A 19,302-nucleotide genomic window follows, 5' to 3' on the forward strand; every position below is an offset into this window, starting at 1 on the left:
TGCCCCCGTGACGGACGAACCCATCAACTAGTCCGACAGTGTGGGGGCTTGGAATCTTTTTATTGTAGCTCTTGGGGTTGTGAGACTACGGGTAACGTTTATTGGAATCCTGTGTCGGACTGGGACCTCCTTAAAGTAACCCAGAACCGCACATCCCCCAACTGTGAATGGACAGGACTGTGCCTCCCCTTAAATATCACGTTTAGTGATAAGAGACGCCAGTATGATGAGTGGATCACTGGACGACAGTGGGGACTTAGATACTATAGATCTGGAGATGACAAAGGCCTCATATTTACTGTCCGACTTAAAGTTGAGACACTTCCAGCTGCCCCAATAGGACCTAATTCTGTCCTAAGAAATCAACCGCGTCTCCCAGCCTCGATCCTGAAACAGACTCCGGTGCCTCCAGTAGACCCTACCACTATTTCTGCTGCCCTCACCCCTGACCAAATAGCCCCCTTTCCTGACACTGGACAACGCCTCTTCAATCTTCTTGAGGGGGCTTTCCAAGTTCTAAACACCACCAGCCCTAATACTACTAAATCCTGTTGGTTGTGTTTCTCCTCTGGACCTCCTTACTATGAAGGATTGGGGCTGTTGAGAAATTTTAACAGAACGACTAGCCACGAGATCTGTAGCTGGGGAAGCCATAAGAAGCTGACCCTGACCGAGGTGACTGGGAGGGGGAAATGTTTAGGTTCAGTTCCCCCCACTTATGAAGCTTTGTGTAATGAAACCATATCCGTAAATTCCTCAGGTGAAAATGAGTGTCTAGTCCCTCCTCCCGAAGGGTGGTGGGCCTGTAATACTGGATTGACCCCATGTGTCTCTACTTCCGTCTTCAATTCTTCCCGCGACTTCTGTATCATGTTTCAATTAGTACCTAGATTGATGTATCATGATGATTTCTCATTCGTAGCTGAATTTGAACCAAAACACAGGTATAGAAGGGAGCCAATCTCGCTGACCTTAGCTGTATTATTAGGAATAGGAGTTGCAGCTGGAGTAGGAACAGGGACAGCCGCCATTATCCAAGGGAACCAACATTATGCGGGATTGAGGACAGCAATTGATGAAGACCTAAAGACTATAGAACAATCCATTACCAAACTTGAAGAATCTCTAACCTCCCTGTCTGAAGTAGTCTTGCAGAACAGACGAGGATTAGATCTGTTGTTTTTAAAAGAAGGAGGATTGTGTGCAGCCTTAAAGGAAGAATGCTGCTTTTACGCAGACCATTCTGGAATAGTAAGAGATTCAATGTCAAAACTTAGGGAAAGGTTAGATCAAAGAAAGAGAGAACGGGAGGCTGGACAAGGGCTATTTGAGTCCTGGTTTACTAGATCTCCATGGCTTACAACCTTGATATCCACCTTGACTGGGCCTTTACTTATTCTTATACTACTCCTCACTTTGGGACCCTGTATACTAAATCGGCTGATAACTTTTGTTAGAGAAAGAGTGAGTACCGTTCAAGTGCTAATGTTGAGGCAACAATAACATTCACTCGCACAACAAGAGGACACAAGCATTCCATGATTGGAATGCTTCTTAAAAAGAAGTGGGGAAATGTAGAATCCTCCACTAAGAATCAACCTTATTGAAGATAGAAAGTTAGCATAAGTATAGCCATCTTAAAAGCTTAGACTCCGTTTTCTAACCTAGAAGGAAGAAAATAGGAAAATATTAGAACCTTGAAAAACAAGTTAGTCAGCCAGCATTGATTGCAGTGACCTTTAGTTAGCCAACCTCACTCAGTTAATCATACATACCAAGCTTACCTTACTAAGAACCACCCTAACATTCCGAGGGTGATCTTATCTCACTAGACCCCCAGGATGTGGCATCAGCCAAAATGTATGTGTTTTTTTAGAAAAACAATGTGATGTGTTTGTGGAAAAATACTGCCCTTTTTGAAAATGCTATAAAAACCTCTGACTCTAAGTGCTCGGGGTCCTTGTTGAGACCCGCTGCGTCGGGCTGACACTTGGACCCCAGCTAGCTGGTCTCTGAATAAATTCCTCTTGCTTATTGCATCAAGAGACGCCTTCTGTGAGTGATTTGAGGCGGCGCTCTCCTCTGAGAGAATCCAACATTTGGGTTCTCGTCCGGGATTGTGCGCTCGCCCCGTTTCACTCCTGAAAGTCGCCCTTGGAGGGAGAGGTAAGACTAAGTGGCGCCTTGAGTTGTCTGTGTTCTGTGTTCTATTTCTTGGTAAGACCGGTCAGAATTCTGAAAAGGGGTACCCTTGTCTGGCAGTCGTCCCGATTCCGTAAAGGGATCGAGACTGCGGTCGGTAGACGTACTTGGAGAACCGCAGGCTGCAACCCTGGGGGACGCCTCAGGGAGATTGGAGGGCCAGGGACGCCTGGTGGCCTCTCATCTGTTTTTCCGGCAAAGTGAATCTGATGAGATAAGGTTGATATTCGGGCGCCAAGAGTATCAGCCCACTGATTCTTTTCGGTTTTTGGTCAGAAATCTGAAGAAAAATTAAGTGCGGCCGCTGTGTGTCTAATCTCTGTGTGTCTCTGTTTTTTGTGTTCTGTACGTGTCTAATAATTGTTATACTGACCATGGGACAGACGGTAACGACTCCACTCAGTCTGACGTTAGATCATTGGACCGAAGTGACAGCGAGGGCACACAATTTGTCAGTAGAAGTTAAGAAGGGGCTATGGCAGACTTTCTGTACCTCCGAGTGGCCCACTCTTAATGTAGGGTGGCCCCCGGAGGGGACTTTTGACCTCTCCACTTTACTTGCAGTAAAAGCTGTTGTTTTTCAGAGTTCGTCTCAAGGACATCCGGATCAGCAACCCTATATTGTGGTCTGGCAGGAGTTAGTGGAAAATCCACCACCCTGGGTAAAGCCCTGGGTGCAAAAGAAAATGAGCTCTCGAGTCTTAGTGGCCCAGGCCCAACCTCAGAGCAAGGAAAAAGAGACTACCAAAATTCACCCGGACACTCAAGATTTACTTATGGTTGATGATCCCCCTCCCTACCCTCCTGCCCCAGCCCCAGCTCCTCCAGCCCTGGCTCCCCCAGCCCCGGCGCCCTCAGCCCCGGCACCTCCGGCCCAGGTGCCCCCAGCCCCAGCGCCCCCACTGCCCCTAGCTTCAGGCACCGGGGCAATGGGACCGCTTCCAGGACTGGCCCAGGGAACTCGACGCCGCCGAGGGGCCGCAATGGACCCACCGGGTATTTTTCCCCTCCTGTCTTATGGGGCCCCATCCTCGGAGAGGAAGGGGACCCGCCTTTCCAACCTCTGCAATATTGGCCTTTCTCCTCTGCTGATTTATACAACTGGAAAGCTAACCACCCTCCTTTTTCAGAAGAACCACAGAAACTAACTGGACTGATAGAGTCCCTAATATTTTCTCACCAGCCCACTTGGGATGACTGTCAGCAGCTTTTACAGGTGCTCTTCACCACGGAAGAAAGAGAAAGGATCCTCCTGGAAGCACAAAAGAATGTGCCTGGAGCTGACGGACGACCATCACAACTCCCTCATGATATAGAAAGGGGGTTCCCACTGACCAGACCCAACTGGAACTTTAATTCTCCAGAAGGTAGGGAGCGACTAACCATCTATCGCCAGGCTCTGGTGGCGGGTCTTCGCGGGGCCGCGAGGCGCCCCACCAATTTGGCCAAGGTAAGAGAGGTCAGTCAGGGAGCCACTGAGGCGCCTGCAGTGTTCTTAGAACGCCTGATGGAAGCCTTCAGGCAGTATACTCCCTTTGACCCCACTTCCGAGGAACACAGTGCCTCAGTGGCTCTTGCTTTTATTGGGCAATCAGCACCCGATATTAGAAAGAAGCTTCAGAGATTGGAAGGCTTACAAGATTTGTCGCTGAGAGATTTAGTGAAAGAAGCTGAGAAAGTTTATCATAAGAGAGAGACTGAGGAAGAAAAGGAATTGAGGAAGGAGAAGGAAAGAGAAAGTAAAGAGGAAAAAAGGGATAGGAAACATGAGAAAAATTTAACAAGGATCTTGGCTGCAGTGGTAGAAGGCAAGGGACGCCCGCCCTCTAGCGGCAGAACTAGTAAGGCAGGGCACCTGGGCAACCGGCCTCCTTTGGATAAAGATCAATGTGCATATTGCAAGGAAAAAGGGCACTGGGTAAAAGAATGCCCTAAAAAGCCACTTAAAAAGCCTCCGAAGAAGGCGTTGTCCCTGCTGGAAGACGAGGATTAGGGAAGACGGGGCTCAGAGCCCCTCCCCGAGCCCAGGGTAACTCTGAAAGTGGAGGGGCAACCCGTTGAATTCCTGGTAGACACCGGTGCTCAACATTCTGTATTGACTCAGGCAAAGGGCCCCCTCTCTGATAAAAAATCTTGGGTGATAGGTGCTACGGGCCAGAAACAATATGTGTGGACTACCCGGAGAACAGTGGATTTAGGAGTAGGACGAGTAAACCACTCGTTCCTTGTTATACCGGAATGCCCCACACCCCTGTTAGGAAGAGACATCTTAACCAAAGCGGGGGCCCAAATATCCTTTCAAGCCGGGGAACCTCTGGTGACCAATCAAGAGAATAAACCTTTGAGCTTAAGCGTCCTGACTATAAGATTAGAAGATGAATACCGTCTTTTTAAGGAGCCGGAGCCCTCCAAAATAAGTCAGGAGTGGTTTGGCCGGTTCCCAGGAGCCTGGGCGGAAATGGCCGGCATGGGGCTCGCCAAGAACCAGCCCCCTGTAGTCATAGAACTAAAAGCTTCAGCCTTACCGTAACTGTGAGACAATATCCAATGAGTAAAGAAGCCAGGGATGGAATTAGGCCACATATCCAGAAGCTTATGGAACAGGGGATATTAGTAAGATGTCAATCCCCATGGAACACCCCCTTGCTGCCTGTAAAAAAGGCAGGAACGGGAGACTACCGACCAGTACAAGATTTAAGAGAAGTTAACAAAAGGACACAGGACATTCACCCCACCGTGCCAAATCCTTATAACCTACTAAGCTCCCTGGCCCCGGAAAACACCTGGTATTCAGTTTTAGATTTAAAAGATGCTTTCTTTTGTCTGCGCTTGCACCAGAGCAGCCAACCGCTGTTTGCTTTTGAATGGAAAGATCCCTCCACAGGAACTACTAGACAATTGACCTGGACTCGTTTGCCACAAGGATTTACGAACTCGCCCACCCTCTTCGATGAGGCTCTACATCAAGATTTGGCTTTCTACCGAGCTTCTAACCCACAGGTAACTTTGTTACAGTATGTTGATGACTTATTGATAGCCACCCCTACTCAGAGAACCTGCCAAAAGGCCACTGGAGCCCTTTTGGCTGAGCTTGCCAAATTGGGGTACAGGGTATCTGCTAAGAAGGCACAGATCTGCCAGCAACAAGTGACTTATTTGGGATACTCCCTGAGAAATGGGAAAAGGTGGCTTACTGAAGCCCGAAAGCAGACTGTGATGCAGATTCCGGTTCCCACTACTGCACGCCAGGTTCGCGAGTTTCTGGGGACAGCAGGGTTTTGTAGACTATGGATACCCGGATATGCTTCTTTGGCAGCCCCTCTGTATCCCCTCACTAAAGGAGCAGCCCCGTTTGTTTGGGGATCTGAACAACAACAGGCCTTTGATGATATCAAAAAGGCCCTCCTCTCGGCACCCGCTCTGGCATTGCCAGACATAACTAAGCCATTTATCCTTTTTGTGGATGAACGGAACGGAGTCGCTCGAGGAGTATTGACCCAACAATGGGGACCTTGGAAGAGACCTGTCGCCTATTTGCCTAAAAAATTAGACCCCGTGAGTAGTGGATGGCCCACTTGTTTGAGAGTAGTGGCAGCTGTGGCCCTCTTAGTTAAAGATTCTGACAAGCTAACGCTGGGACAAAAACTCACTGTGGTTGCTCCTCATGCACTGGAAAGCGTAATTCGAGAACCACCCGAAAGATGGATGTCGAATGCTAGAATGACTCACTATCAAACCTTACTCCTGAATCGTGATCGTGTGGAATTTGCCCCGCCTGCCATCCTAAACCCGGCTACTCTGCTCCCCGATGTGGGAAAAGAAGTGCTTCATACCTGCCAGGAAATCCTGGCTGAGGAGACGGGGACCCGTCGGGACTTACGAGATCAGCCCTTAGAAGGACCGGGACTCCTGACCTGGTACACAGAAGGGAGCAGTTACATCATGGGAGGTAAGAGGATGGCAGGAGCTGCAGTAGTAGATGATGACCGAATTGTGTGGGCCAGCGGACTCCCAACGGGCACTTCTGCGCAGCGGGCAGAGCTCGTTGCCCTGACCCAGGCTTTAAAGATGGCAGAAGTTAAGAAACTTAACGTCTATACTGACAGCCGTTACGCTTTTGCCACTGCTCATATACACGGGGCTATATATAGACAGAGAGGGCTGCTGACTTCTGCCGGGAAAGATGTTAAGAATAAACAAGAAATCTTAGATCTGTTAGAAGCCATCCATAGACCTAGAGAAGTAGCAATAATACATTGTCCTGGGCATCAAAAAAGTGACTCTCCAATAGCTCAAGGAAACAGAAGGGCGGACCAAGCTGCAAAACAAGCAGCCCAGGGAACGAACATCTTACCCCTCCAGGTGTACCCAGAAGCCACATGTAGTAAGAACTTTCAGTATACCCCCGAGGATCTTGCTCAGATGGACAAGTTGGGGATCCAAAAATCCCCACCCCTTGGAATGTATAAGTCAGAAGATGGGAAAATTATCCTGCCCCAGAAAAAGGCAGGAGAATACTTAAGGCAATTACATCAGTTGACACATTTGGGGGCCAATAACCTAAAAACCCTGGTTCGAGATTCCCCTTATCATGTCATTGGTTTGGGAAAATTGGCAGACGAGGTTGTAAGAAATTGTGTTCCTGGCCAATTAGTAAATGTGAACAAACATCAAGTAATATGCGGAAAGAGACTTCGAGGGGATCGGCCAGGAGCCTACTGGGAAGTTGACTTCACTGAAATTAAGCCTGCTAAGTATGGATATAAATACCTCCTAGTTTTCCTAGACACCTTTTCAGGATGGGCAGAGGCGTTCCCCACCAAAACTGAGACAGCTCAGATGGTGTCCAAGAAGATCCTTGAAGAAATATTTCCCAGGTTCGGGATCCCAAAGGTAATCGGCACTGACAACGGTCCTGCCTTTGTTGCCCAGGTAAGTCAGGGATTGGCCAAGATCCTGGGGACAGATTGGAAATTACACTGTGCATATAGACCCCAGAGCTCAGGACAGGTAGAAAGGATGAATAGAACTTTAAAAGAGACCCTGACTAAATTATCCATAGAGACTGGTTTATGTGATTGGTTAGTCCTCCTTCCTTTCGCCTTATTTCGAGTCAGGAACACCCCCAGCCGTTTTAAACTAACACCTTTTGAAATAATGTTTAGAGCTCCAGCTCCGCTAAATGCAACTCTCCTCCATACATCCTCTGAATGTGTGACTAATAAGTTTCTGCTTGAAAGGTTACGGGCTCTGGAAGCTGTGCAGAAAGAAGTGTGAGCCTCTATCCGAGAAGTCTATCGGCCAGAGGACATCTCAGTACCTCATCAATTCCAAGTGGGAGACTCTGTCTACGTGAGACGACACCGAACGGGAAATCTTGAGCCCCGGTGGAAAGGACCCTTCATTGTTCTTTTGACTACTCCCACAGCTGTGAAAGTAGATGGCATCTCCTCCTGGGTCCACGCTTCACATCTGAAGAGAGCGCCTCAACCAGGCCCGGATTGGCGAGTAATTCGAACTAATAACCCCCTTAAACTTCGTTTGTGTAAGAATGATTGTGTCACTGATGATTCTGATGCTCCTGCCACTTCCAACTCTCCAGAACCCCAATTCCCATGAACCCAGGTTGTTGACATGGCAAGTTTGCTCTCAGACAGCAGAGGTAGTGTGGTCCATTTCTAAGGTTGCCCCCATTAAGACTTGGTGGCCGTCCCTGCACCCCGATATTTGTGCCCTGGTCGCTGGATTAGATACCTGGGATATACCTAATATACCCTGGGAACAGGCCCACAAAACTCTCAAACACCCCCTAGTGAGCGGTTGGTGGCCTGCCGGTTTTGGATGCAGTACACCCGACGCTCGAAATAAGAGAAAAGCTACTACTTTCTATGTCTGCCCCCGTGACGGACGAACCCATCAACTAGTCCGACAGTGTGGGGGCTTGGAATCTTTTTATTGTAGCTCTTGGGGTTGTGAGACTACGGGTAACGTTTATTGGAATCCTGTGTCGGACTGGGACCTCCTTAAAGTAACCCAGAACCGCACATCCCCCAACTGTGAATGGACAGGACTGTGCCTCCCCTTAAATATCACGTTTAGTGATAAGAGACGCCAGTATGATGAGTGGATCACTGGACGACAGTGGGGACTTAGATACTATAGATCTGGAGATGACAAAGGCCTCATATTTACTGTCCGACTTAAAGTTGAGACACTTCCAGCTGCCCCAATAGGACCTAATTCTGTCCTAAGAAATCAACCGCGTCTCCCAGCCTCGATCCTGAAACAGACTCCGGTGCCTCCAGTAGACCCTACCACTATTTCTGCTGCCCTCACCCCTGACCAAATAGCCCCCTTTCCTGACACTGGACAACGCCTCTTCAATCTTCTTGAGGGGGCTTTCCAAGTTCTAAACACCACCAGCCCTAATACTACTAAATCCTGTTGGTTGTGTTTCTCCTCTGGACCTCCTTACTATGAAGGATTGGGGCTGTTGAGAAATTTTAACAGAACGACTAGCCACGAGATCTGTAGCTGGGGAAGCCATAAGAAGCTGACCCTGACCGAGGTGACTGGGAGGGGGAAATGTTTAGGTTCAGTTCCCCCCACTTATGAAGCTTTGTGTAATGAAACCATATCCGTAAATTCCTCAGGTGAAAATGAGTGTCTAGTCCCTCCTCCCGAAGGGTGGTGGGCCTGTAATACTGGATTGACCCCATGTGTCTCTACTTCCGTCTTCAATTCTTCCCGCGACTTCTGTATCATGTTTCAATTAGTACCTAGATTGATATATCATGATGATTTCTCATTCGTAGCTGAATTTGAACCAAAACACAGGTATAGAAGGGAGCCAATCTCGCTGACCTTAGCTGTATTATTAGGAATAGGAGTTGCAGCTGGAGTAGGAACAGGGACAGCCGCCATTATCCAAGGGAACCAACATTATGCGGGATTGAGGACAGCAATTGATGAAGACCTAAAGACTATAGAACAATCCATTACCAAACTTGAAGAATCTCTAACCTCCCTGTCTGAAGTAGTCTTGCAGAACAGACGAGGATTAGATCTGTTGTTTTTAAAAGAAGGAGGATTGTGTGCAGCCTTAAAGGAAGAATGCTGCTTTTACGCAGACCATTCTGGAATAGTAAGAGATTCAATGTCAAAACTTAGGGAAAGGTTAGATCAAAGAAAGAGAGAACGGGAGGCTGGACAAGGGCTATTTGAGTCCTGGTTTACTAGATCTCCATGGCTTACAACCTTGATATCCACCTTGACTGGGCCTTTACTTATTCTTATACTACTCCTCACTTTGGGACCCTGTATACTAAATCGGCTGATAACTTTTGTTAGAGAAAGAGTGAGTACCGTTCAAGTGCTAATGTTGAGGCAACAATAACATTCACTCGCACAACAAGAGGACACAAGCATTCCATGATTGGAATGCTTCTTAAAAAGAAGTGGGGAAATGTAGAATCCTCCACTAAGAATCAACCTTATTGAAGATAGAAAGTTAGCATAAGTATAGCCATCTTAAAAGCTTAGACTCCGTTTTCTAACCTAGAAGGAAGAAAATAGGAAAATATTAGAACCTTGAAAAACAAGTTAGTCAGCCAGCATTGATTGCAGTGACCTTTAGTTAGCCAACCTCACTCAGTTAATCATACATACCAAGCTTACCTTACTAAGAACCACCCTAACATTCCGAGGGTGATCTTATCTCACTAGACCCCCAGGATGTGGCGTCAGCCAAAATGTATGTGTTTTTTTAGAAAAACAATGTGATGTGTTTGTGGAAAAATACTGCCCTTTTTGAAAATGCTATAAAAACCTCTGACTCTAAGTGCTCGGGGTCCTTGTTGAGACCCGCTGCGTCGGGCTGACACTTGGACCCCAGCTAGCTGGTCTCTGAATAAATTCCTCTTGCTTATTGCATCAAGAGACGCCTTCTGTGAGTGATTTGAGGCGGCGCTCTCCTCTGAGAGAATCCAACATTTGGGTTCTCGTCCGGGATTGTGCGCTCGCCCCGTTTCACTCCTGAAAGTCGCCCTTGGAGGGAGAGGTAAGACTAAGTGGCGCCTTGAGTTGTCTGTGTTCTGTGTTCTATTTCTTGGTAAGACCGGTCAGAATTCTGAAAAGGGGTACCCTTGTCTGGCAGTCGTCCCGATCCCGTAAAGGGATCGAGACTGCGGTCGGTAGACGTACTTGGAGAACCGCAGGCTGCAACCCTGGGGGACGCCTCAGGGAGATTGGAGGGCCAGGGACGCCTGGTGGCCTCTCATCTGTTTTTCCGGCAAAGTGAATCTGATGAGATAAGGTTGATATTCGGGCGCCAAGAGTATCAGCCCACTGATTCTTTTCGGTTTTTGGTCAGAAATCTGAAGAAAAATTAAGTGCGGCCGCTGTGTGTCTAATCTCTGTGTGTCTCTGTTTTTTGTGTTCTGTACGTGTCTAATAATTGTTATACTGACCATGGGACAGACGGTAACGACTCCACTCAGTCTGACGTTAGATCATTGGACCGAAGTGACAGCGAGGGCACACAATTTGTCAGTAGAAGTTAAGAAGGGGCTATGGCAGACTTTCTGTACCTCCGAGTGGCCCACTCTTAATGTAGGGTGGCCCCCGGAGGGGACTTTTGACCTCTCCACTTTACTTGCAGTAAAAGCTGTTGTTTTTCAGAGTTCGTCTCAAGGACATCCGGATCAGCAACCCTATATTGTGGTCTGGCAGGAGTTAGTGGAAAATCCACCACCCTGGGTAAAGCCCTGGGTGCAAAAGAAAATGAGCTCTCGAGTCTTAGTGGCCCAGGCCCAACCTCAGAGCAAGGAAAAAGAGACTACCAAAATTCACCCGGACACTCAAGATTTACTTATGGTTGATGATCCCCCTCCCTACCCTCCTGCCCCAGCCCCAGCTCCTCCAGCCCTGGCTCCCCCAGCCCCGGCGCCCTCAGCCCCGGCACCTCCGGCCCAGGTGCCCCAGCCCCAGCGCCCCCACTGCCCCTAGCTTCAGGCACCGGGGCAATGGGACCGCTTCCAGGACTGGCCCAGGGAACTCGACGCCGCCGAGGGGCCGCAATGGACCCACCGGGTATTTTTCCCCTCCTGTCTTATGGGGCCCCATCCTCGGAGAGGAAGGGGACCCGCCTTTCCAACCTCTGCAATATTGGCCTTTCTCCTCTGCTGATTTATACAACTGGAAAGCTAACCACCCTCCTTTTTCAGAAGAACCACAGAAACTAACTGGACTGATAGAGTCCCTAATATTTTCTCACCAGCCCACTTGGGATGACTGTCAGCAGCTTTTACAGGTTCTCTTCACCACGGAAGAAAGAGAAAGGATCCTCCTGGAAGCACAAAAGAACGTGCCTGGAGCTGACGGACGACCATCACAACTCCCTCATGATATAGAAAGGGGGTTCCCACTGACCAGACCCAACTGGAACTTTAATTCTCCAGAAGGTAGGGAGCGACTAACCATCTATCGCCAGGCTCTGGTGGCGGGTCTTCGCGGGGCCGCGAGGCGCCCCACCAATTTGGCCAAGGTAAGAGAGGTCAGTCAGGGAGCCACTGAGGCGCCTGCAGTGTTCTTAGAACGCCTGATGGAAGCCTTCAGGCGGTATACTCCCTTTGACCCCACTTCCGAGGAACACAGTGCCTCAGTGGCTCTTGCTTTTATTGGGCAATCAGCACCCGATATTAGAAAGAAGCTTCAGAGATTGGAAGGCTTACAAGATTTGTCGCTGAGAGATTTAGTGAAAGAAGCTGAGAAAGTTTATCATAAGAGAGAGACTGAGGAAGAAAAGGAATTGAGGAAGGAGAAGGAAAGAGAAAGTAAAGAGGAAAAAAGGGATAGGAAACATGAGAAAAATTTAACAAGGATCTTGGCCGCAGTGGTAGAAGGCAAGGGACGCCCGCCCTCTAGCGGCAGAACTAGTAAGGCAGGGCACCTGGGCAACCGGCCTCCTTTGGATAAAGATCAATGTGCATATTGCAAGGAAAAAGGGCACTGGGTAAAAGAATGCCCTAAAAAGCCACTTAAAAAGCCTCCGAAGAAGGCGTTGTCCCTGCTGGAAGACGAGGATTAGGGAAGACGGGGCTCAGAGCCCCTCCCCGAGCCCAGGGTAACTCTGAAAGTGGAGGGGCAACCCGTTGAATTCCTGGTAGACACCGGTGCTCAACATTCTGTATTGACTCAGGCAAAGGGCCCCCTCTCTGATAAAAAATCTTGGGTGATTGGGGCTACGGGCCAGAAACAATATGTGTGGACTACCCGGAGAACAGTGGATTTAGGAGTAGGACGAGTAAACCACTCGTTCCTTGTTATACCGGAATGCCCCACACCCCTGTTAGGAAGAGACATTTTAACCAAAGTGGGGGCCCAAATATCCTTTCAAGCCGGGGAACCTCTGGTGACCAATCAAGAGAATAAACTTTTGAGCTTAAGCGTCCTGACTATAAGATTAGAAGATGAATACCGTCTTTTTAAGGAGCCTGAGCCATCCAAAATAAGTCAGGAGTGGTTTGGCCGGTTCCCAGGAGCCTGGGCGGAAACGGCCGGCATGGGGCTCGCCAAGAACCAGCCCCCTGTAGTCATAGAACTAAAAGCTTCAGCCTTACCAGTAACTGTGAGACAATATCCAATGAGTAAAGAAGCCAGGGATGGAATTAGGCCACATATCCAGAAGCTTATGGAACAGGGGATATTAGTAAGATGTCAATCCCCATGGAACACCCCCTTGCTGCCTGTAAAAAAGGCAGGAACGGGAGACTACCGACCAGTACAAGATTTAAGAGAAGTTAACAAAAGGACACAGGACATTCACCCCACCGTGCCAAATCCTTATAACCTACTAAGCTCCCTGGCCCCGGAAAACACCTGGTATTCAGTTTTAGATTTAAAAGATGCTTTCTTTTGTCTGCGCTTGCACCAGAGCAGCCAACCGCTGTTTGCTTTTGAATGGAAAGATCCCTCCACAGGAACTACTAGACAATTGACCTGGACTCGTTTGCCACAAGGATTTACGAACTCGCCCACCCTCTTCGATGAGGCTCTACATCAAGATTTGGCTTTCTACCGAGCTTCTAACCCACAGGTAACTTTGTTACAGTATGTTGATGACTTATTGATAGCCACCCCTACTCAGAGAACCTGCCAAAAGGCCACTGGAGCCCTTTTGGCTGAGCTTGCCAAATTGGGGTACAGGGTATCTGCTAAGAAGGCACAGATCTGCCAGCAACAAGTGACTTATTTGGGATACTCCCTGAGAAATGGGAAAAGGTGGCTTACTGAAGCCCAAAAGCAGACTGTGATGCAGATTCCGGTTCCCACTACTGCACGCCAGGTTCGCGAGTTTCTGGGGACAGCAGGGTTTTGTAGACTATGGATACCCGGATATGCTTCTTTGGCAGCCCCTCTGTATCCCCTCACTAAAGGAGCAGCCCCGTTTGTTTGGGGATCTGAACAACAACAGGCCTTTGATGATATCAAAAAGGCCCTCCTCTCGGCACCCGCTCTGGCATTGCCAGACATAACTAAGCCATTTATCCTTTTTGTGGATGAACGGAACGGAGTCGCTCGAGGAGTATTGACCCAACAATGGGGACCTTGGAAGAGACCTGTCGCCTATTTGCCTAAAAAATTAGACCCCGTGAGTAGTGGATGGCCCACTTGTTTGAGAGTAGTGGCAGCTGTGGCCCTCTTAGTTAAAGATTCTGACAAGCTAACGCTGGGACAAAAACTCACTGTGGTTGCTCCTCATGCACTGGAAAGCGTAATTCGAGAACCACCCGAAAGATGGATGTCGAATGCTAGAATGACTCACTATCAAACCTTACTCCTGAATCGTGATTGTGTGGAATTTGCCCCGCCTGCCATCCTAAACCCGGCTACTCTGCTCCCCGATGTGGGAAAAGAAGTGCTTCATACCTGCCAGGAAATCCTGGCTGAGGAGACGGGGACCCGTCGGGACTTACGAGATCAGCCCTTAGAAGGACCGGGACTCCTGACCTGGTACACAGAAGGGAGCAGTTACATCATGGGAGGTAAGAGGATGGCAGGAGCTGCAGTAGTAGATGATGACCGAATTGTGTGGGCCAGCGGACTCCCAACGGGCACTTCTGCACAGCGGGCAGAGCTCGTTGCCCTGACCCAGGCTTTAAAGATGGCAGAAGGTAAGAAACTTAACGTCTATACTGACAGCCGTTACGCTTTTGCCACTGCTCATATACACGGGGCTATATATAGACAGAGAGGGCTGCTGACTTCTGCTGGGAAAGATGTTAAGAATAAACAAGAAATCTTAGATCTGTTAGAAGCCATCCATAGACCTAGAGAAGTAGCAATAATACATTGTCCTGGGCATCAAAAAAGTGACTCTCCAATAGCTCAAGGAAACAGAAGGGCGGACCAAGCTGCAAAACAAGCAGCCCAGGGAACGAACATCTTACCCCTCCAGGTGTACCCAGAAGCCACATGTAGTAAGAACTTTCAGTATATCCCCGAGGATCTTGCTCAGATGGACAAGTTGGGGATCCAAAAATCCCCACCCCTTGGAATGTATAAGTCAGAAGATGGGAAAATTATCCTGCCCCAGAAAAAGGCAGGAGAATACTTAAGGCAATTACATCAGTTGACACATTTGGGGGCCAATAACCTAAAAACCCTGGTTCGAGATTCCCCTTATCATGTCATTGGTTTGGGAAAATTGGCAGACGAGGTTGTAAGAAATTGTGTTCCTTGCCAATTAGTAAATGTGAACAAACATCAAGTAATATGCGGAAAGAGACTTCGAGGGGATTGGCCAGGAGCCTACTGGGAAGTTGACTTCACTGAAATTAAGCCTGCTAAGTTTGGATATAAATACCTCATAGTTTTCCTAGACACCTTTTCAGGATGGGCAGAGGCGTTCCCCACCAAAACTGAGACAGCTCAGATGGTGTCCAAGAAGATCCTTGAAGAAATATTTCCCAGGTTCGGGATCCCAAAGGTAATCGGCTCTGACAACGGTCCTGCCTTTGTTGCCCAGGTAAGTCAGGGATTGGCCAAGATCCTGGGGACAGATTGGAAATTACACTGTGCATATAGACCCCAGAGCTCAGGACAGGTAGAAAGGATGAATAGAACTTTAAAAGAGACCCTGACTAAATTATCCATAGAGACTGGTTTATGTGATTGGTTAGTCCTCCTTCCTTTCGACTTATTTCGAGTCAGGATCACCCCCAGCCGTTTTAAACTAACACCTTTTGAAATAATGTTTAGAGCTCCAGCTCCACTAAATGCAACTCTCCTCCATACATCCTCTGAATGTGTGACTAATAAGTTTCTGCTTGAAAGGTTACGAGCTCTGGAAGCTGTGCAGATAGAAGTGTGAGCCTCTATCCGAGAAGTCTATCGGCCAGAGGACATCTCAGTACCTCATCAATTCCAAGTGGGAGACTCTGTCTACGTGAGACGACACCGAACGGGAAATCTTGAGCCCCGGTGGAAAGGACCCTTCATTGTCCTTTTGACTACTCCCACAGCTGTGAAAGTAGATGGCATCTCCTCCTGGGTCCACGCTTCACATCTGAAGAGAGCGCCTCAACCAGGCCCGGATTGGCGAGTAATTCGAACTGATAACCCCCTTAAACTTCGTTTGTGTAAGAATGATTGTGTCACTGATGATTCTGATGCTCCTGCCACTTCCAACTCTCCAGAACCCCAATTCCCATGAACCCAGGTTGTTGACATGGCAAGTTTGCTCTCAGACAGCAGAGGTAGTGTGGTCCATTTCTAAGATTGCCCCCCTTAAGACTTGGTGGCCGTCCCTGCACCCCGATGTTTGTGCCCTGGTCGCTGGATTAGATACCTGGGATATACCTAATATACCCTGGGAACAGGCCCACAAAACTCTCAATCACCCCCTAGTGAGCGGTTGGTGGCCTGCCTGTTTGGATGCAGTACACCCGACGCTCAAAATAAGACAAAAGCTACTACTTTCTATGTCTGCCCCCGTGACGGACGAACCCATCAACTAGTCCGACAGTGTGGGGGCTTGGAATCTTTTTATTGTAGCTCTTGGGGTTGTGAGACTACGGGTAACGTTTATTGGAATCCTGTGTCGGACTGGGACCTCCTTAAAGTAACCCAGAACCGCACATCCCCCAACTGTGAATGGACAGGACTGTGCCTCCCCTTAAATATCACGTTTAGTGATAAGAGACGCCAGTATGATGAGTGGATCACTGGACGACAGTGGGGACTTAGATACTATAGATCTGGAGATGACAAAGGCCTCATATTTACTGTCCGACTTAAAGTTGAGACACTTCCAGCTGCCCCAATAGGACCTAATTCTGTCCTAAGAAATCAACCGCGTCTCCCAGCCTCGATCCTGAAACAGACTCCGGTGCCTCCAGTAGACCCTACCACTATTTCTGCTGCCCTCACCCCTGACCAAATAGCCCCCTTTCCTGACACTGGACAACGCCTCTTCAATCTTCTTGAGGGGGCTTTCCAAGTTCTAAACACCACCAGCCCTAATACTACTAAATCCTGTTGGTTGTGTTTCTCCTCTGGACCTCCTTACTATGAAGGATTGGGGCTGTTGAGAAATTTTAACAGAACGACTAGCCACGAGATCTGTAGCTGGGGAAGCCATAAGAAGCTGACCCTGACCGAGGTGACTGGGAGGGGGAAATGTTTAGGTTCAGTTCCCCCCACTTATGAAGCTTTGTGTAATGAAACCATATCCGTAAATTCCTCAGGTGAAAATGAGTGTCTAGTCCCTCCTCCCGAAGGGTGGTGGGCCTGTAATACTGGATTGACCCCATGTGTCTCTACTTCCGTCTTCAATTCTTCCCGCGACTTCTGTATCATGTTTCAATTAGTACCTAGATTGATATATCATGATGATTTCTCATTCGTAGCTGAATTTGAACCAAAACACAGGTATAGAAGGGAGCCAATCTCGCTGACCTTAGCTGTATTATTAGGAATAGGAGTTGCAGCTGGAGTAGGAACAGGGACAGCCGCCATTATCCAAGGGAACCAACATTATGCGGGATTGAGGACAGCAATTGATGAAGACCTAAAGACTATAGAACAATCCATTACCAAACTTGAAGAATCTCTAACCTCCCTGTCTGAAGTAGTCTTGCAGAACAGACGAGGATTAGATCTGTTGTTTTTAAAAGAAGGAGGATTGTGTGCAGCCTTAAAGGAAGAATGCTGCTTTTACGCAGACCATTCTGGAATAGTAAGAGATTCAATGTCAAAACTTAGGGAAAGGTTAGATCAAAGAAAGAGAGAACGGGAGGCTGGACAAGGGCTATTTGAGTCCTGGTTTACTAGATCTCCATGGCTTACAACCTTGATATCCACCTTGACTGGGCCTTTACTTATTCTTATACTACTCCTCACTTTGGGACCCTGTATACTAAATCGGCTGATAACTTTTGTTAGAGAAAGAGTGAGTACCGTTCAAGTGCTAATGTTGAGGCAACAATAACATTCACTCGCACAACAAGAGGACACAAGCATTCCATGATTGGAATGCTTCTTAAAAAGAAGTGGGGAAATGTAGAATCCTCCACTAAGAATCAACCTTATTGAAGATAGAAAGTTAGCATAAGTATAGCCATCTTAAAAGCTTAGACTCCGTTTTCTAACCTAGAAGGAAGAAAATAGGAAAATATTAGAACCTTGAAAAACAAGTTAGTCAGCCAGCATTGATTGCAGTGACCTTTAGTTAGCCAACCTCACTCAGTTAATCATACATACCAAGCTTACCTTACTAAGAACCACCCTAACATTCCGAGGGTGATCTTATCTCACTAGACCCCCAGGATGTGGCATCAGCCAAAATGTATGTGTTTTTTTAGAAAAACAATGTGATGTGTTTGTGGAAAAATACTGCCCTTTTTGAAAATGCTATAAAAACCTCTGACTCTAAGTGCTCGGGGTCCTTGTTGAGACCCGCTGCGTCGGGCTGACACTTGGACCCCAGCTAGCTGGTCTCTGAATAAATTCCTCTTGCTTATTGCATCAAGAGACGCCTTCTGTGAGTGATTTGAGGCGGCGCTCTCCTCTGAGAGAATCCAACAAGAGCTATATAAATGTTTTTGTTTTAGTAATTAAAATAACTTTGAATATGATGAATTCAATTTTACTGAATTTTATCTAAAAGAAAATGCTCAAAAATGTCTTTCAGTTTTATGTGTTGATCTTAGTTGAAATAGTGACTAATTCAAAGCAGGCCAGGGAAGAGAAACAAAATAATTCTAAATGATCTGTCTTAAAAAACTGAGGAAAGGTACGATTATGAGGGCAGAGCAGAAAAAGGAACTGACTTTGGACACAAGGACTTTAGGAAATAAACAAAAAGTATTTTATTGATTCATATTTTTGAACATTGCTAGAAGCAATGAGTTATTTGCTCTTTACATTAGAAGTCTGGGAAAATATGGATCAATTACAGCTCATCAGGTGAAGGTTAAGAAAAGAGCATAGAACTTTCTCAATAGAGTGTTATTCTGAGCAGTCTTTTTGGAGAAGAATTTAAAGGAATTTCTGTCCCCTCAACAATAGTTCTTTTTTCAGATTTTTTTATTTTGTTAATGGCACAGACTTCCTGGCTTGAAACCTAGGGTGTTTCTTTGATTCAAACTACTTATTCAATTCATTTCTAACTAGATTATTTTTTCTTTGGTATACTGTGAAGGTACTTTCCCAATGCTAACACTGTATTTGATTTAGAGGTATTTTTCTACTTTATCCAGTAGCCATTCTTTTTCTAGTTCTGGTTCAGCAAATTGGCACAGATGTTCCCTGGCTGCAAGGACATTCTAGAGAATTTGTAAAGCTACAGATTAGAGATAGAACATCTTCATGGGAGTATAAATTCATACTCTTAAAAAAATTATGTAGTCTAGAATAAAAAAAACAAATTAACATGTTGCTATGAAAACATACAAGGAAAAATACACTCTACCACATACAAATATTCTCATTTCCAAGAGAATCTTAATCAAACTCTTTTATTAGGATAACTTCAGTGATGACCTTTGAGCAGCATTGTCCTTCTTTTACTTTATCCTAAGCACACCATGAATTTAATCT

The 19,302-nt window shown here is 47.1% G+C and overlaps 1 protein-coding gene across 1 annotated transcript; it reads left to right on the forward strand.

The window, feature by feature from the left end:
- Positions 1-11,434: 11,434 nt before the first annotated feature.
- On the forward strand, positions 11,435-17,692 carry LOC130679657 (uncharacterized; the record flags this gene model as incomplete). Its single annotated transcript, XM_057489036.1, is given in 2 exon segments — positions 11,435-15,161; positions 16,083-17,692. Coding segments are annotated over 2 exon segments (5,337 nt in total), but the record flags the coding sequence as incomplete, so codon positions are not given.
- Positions 17,693-19,302: the final 1,610 nt, after the last annotated feature.

This window comes from Manis pentadactyla, chromosome 11, assembly GCF_030020395.1.
Source record: "Manis pentadactyla isolate mManPen7 chromosome 11, mManPen7.hap1, whole genome shotgun sequence".
NCBI classification, from domain to species: Eukaryota; Metazoa; Chordata; class Mammalia; order Pholidota; family Manidae; genus Manis; species Manis pentadactyla.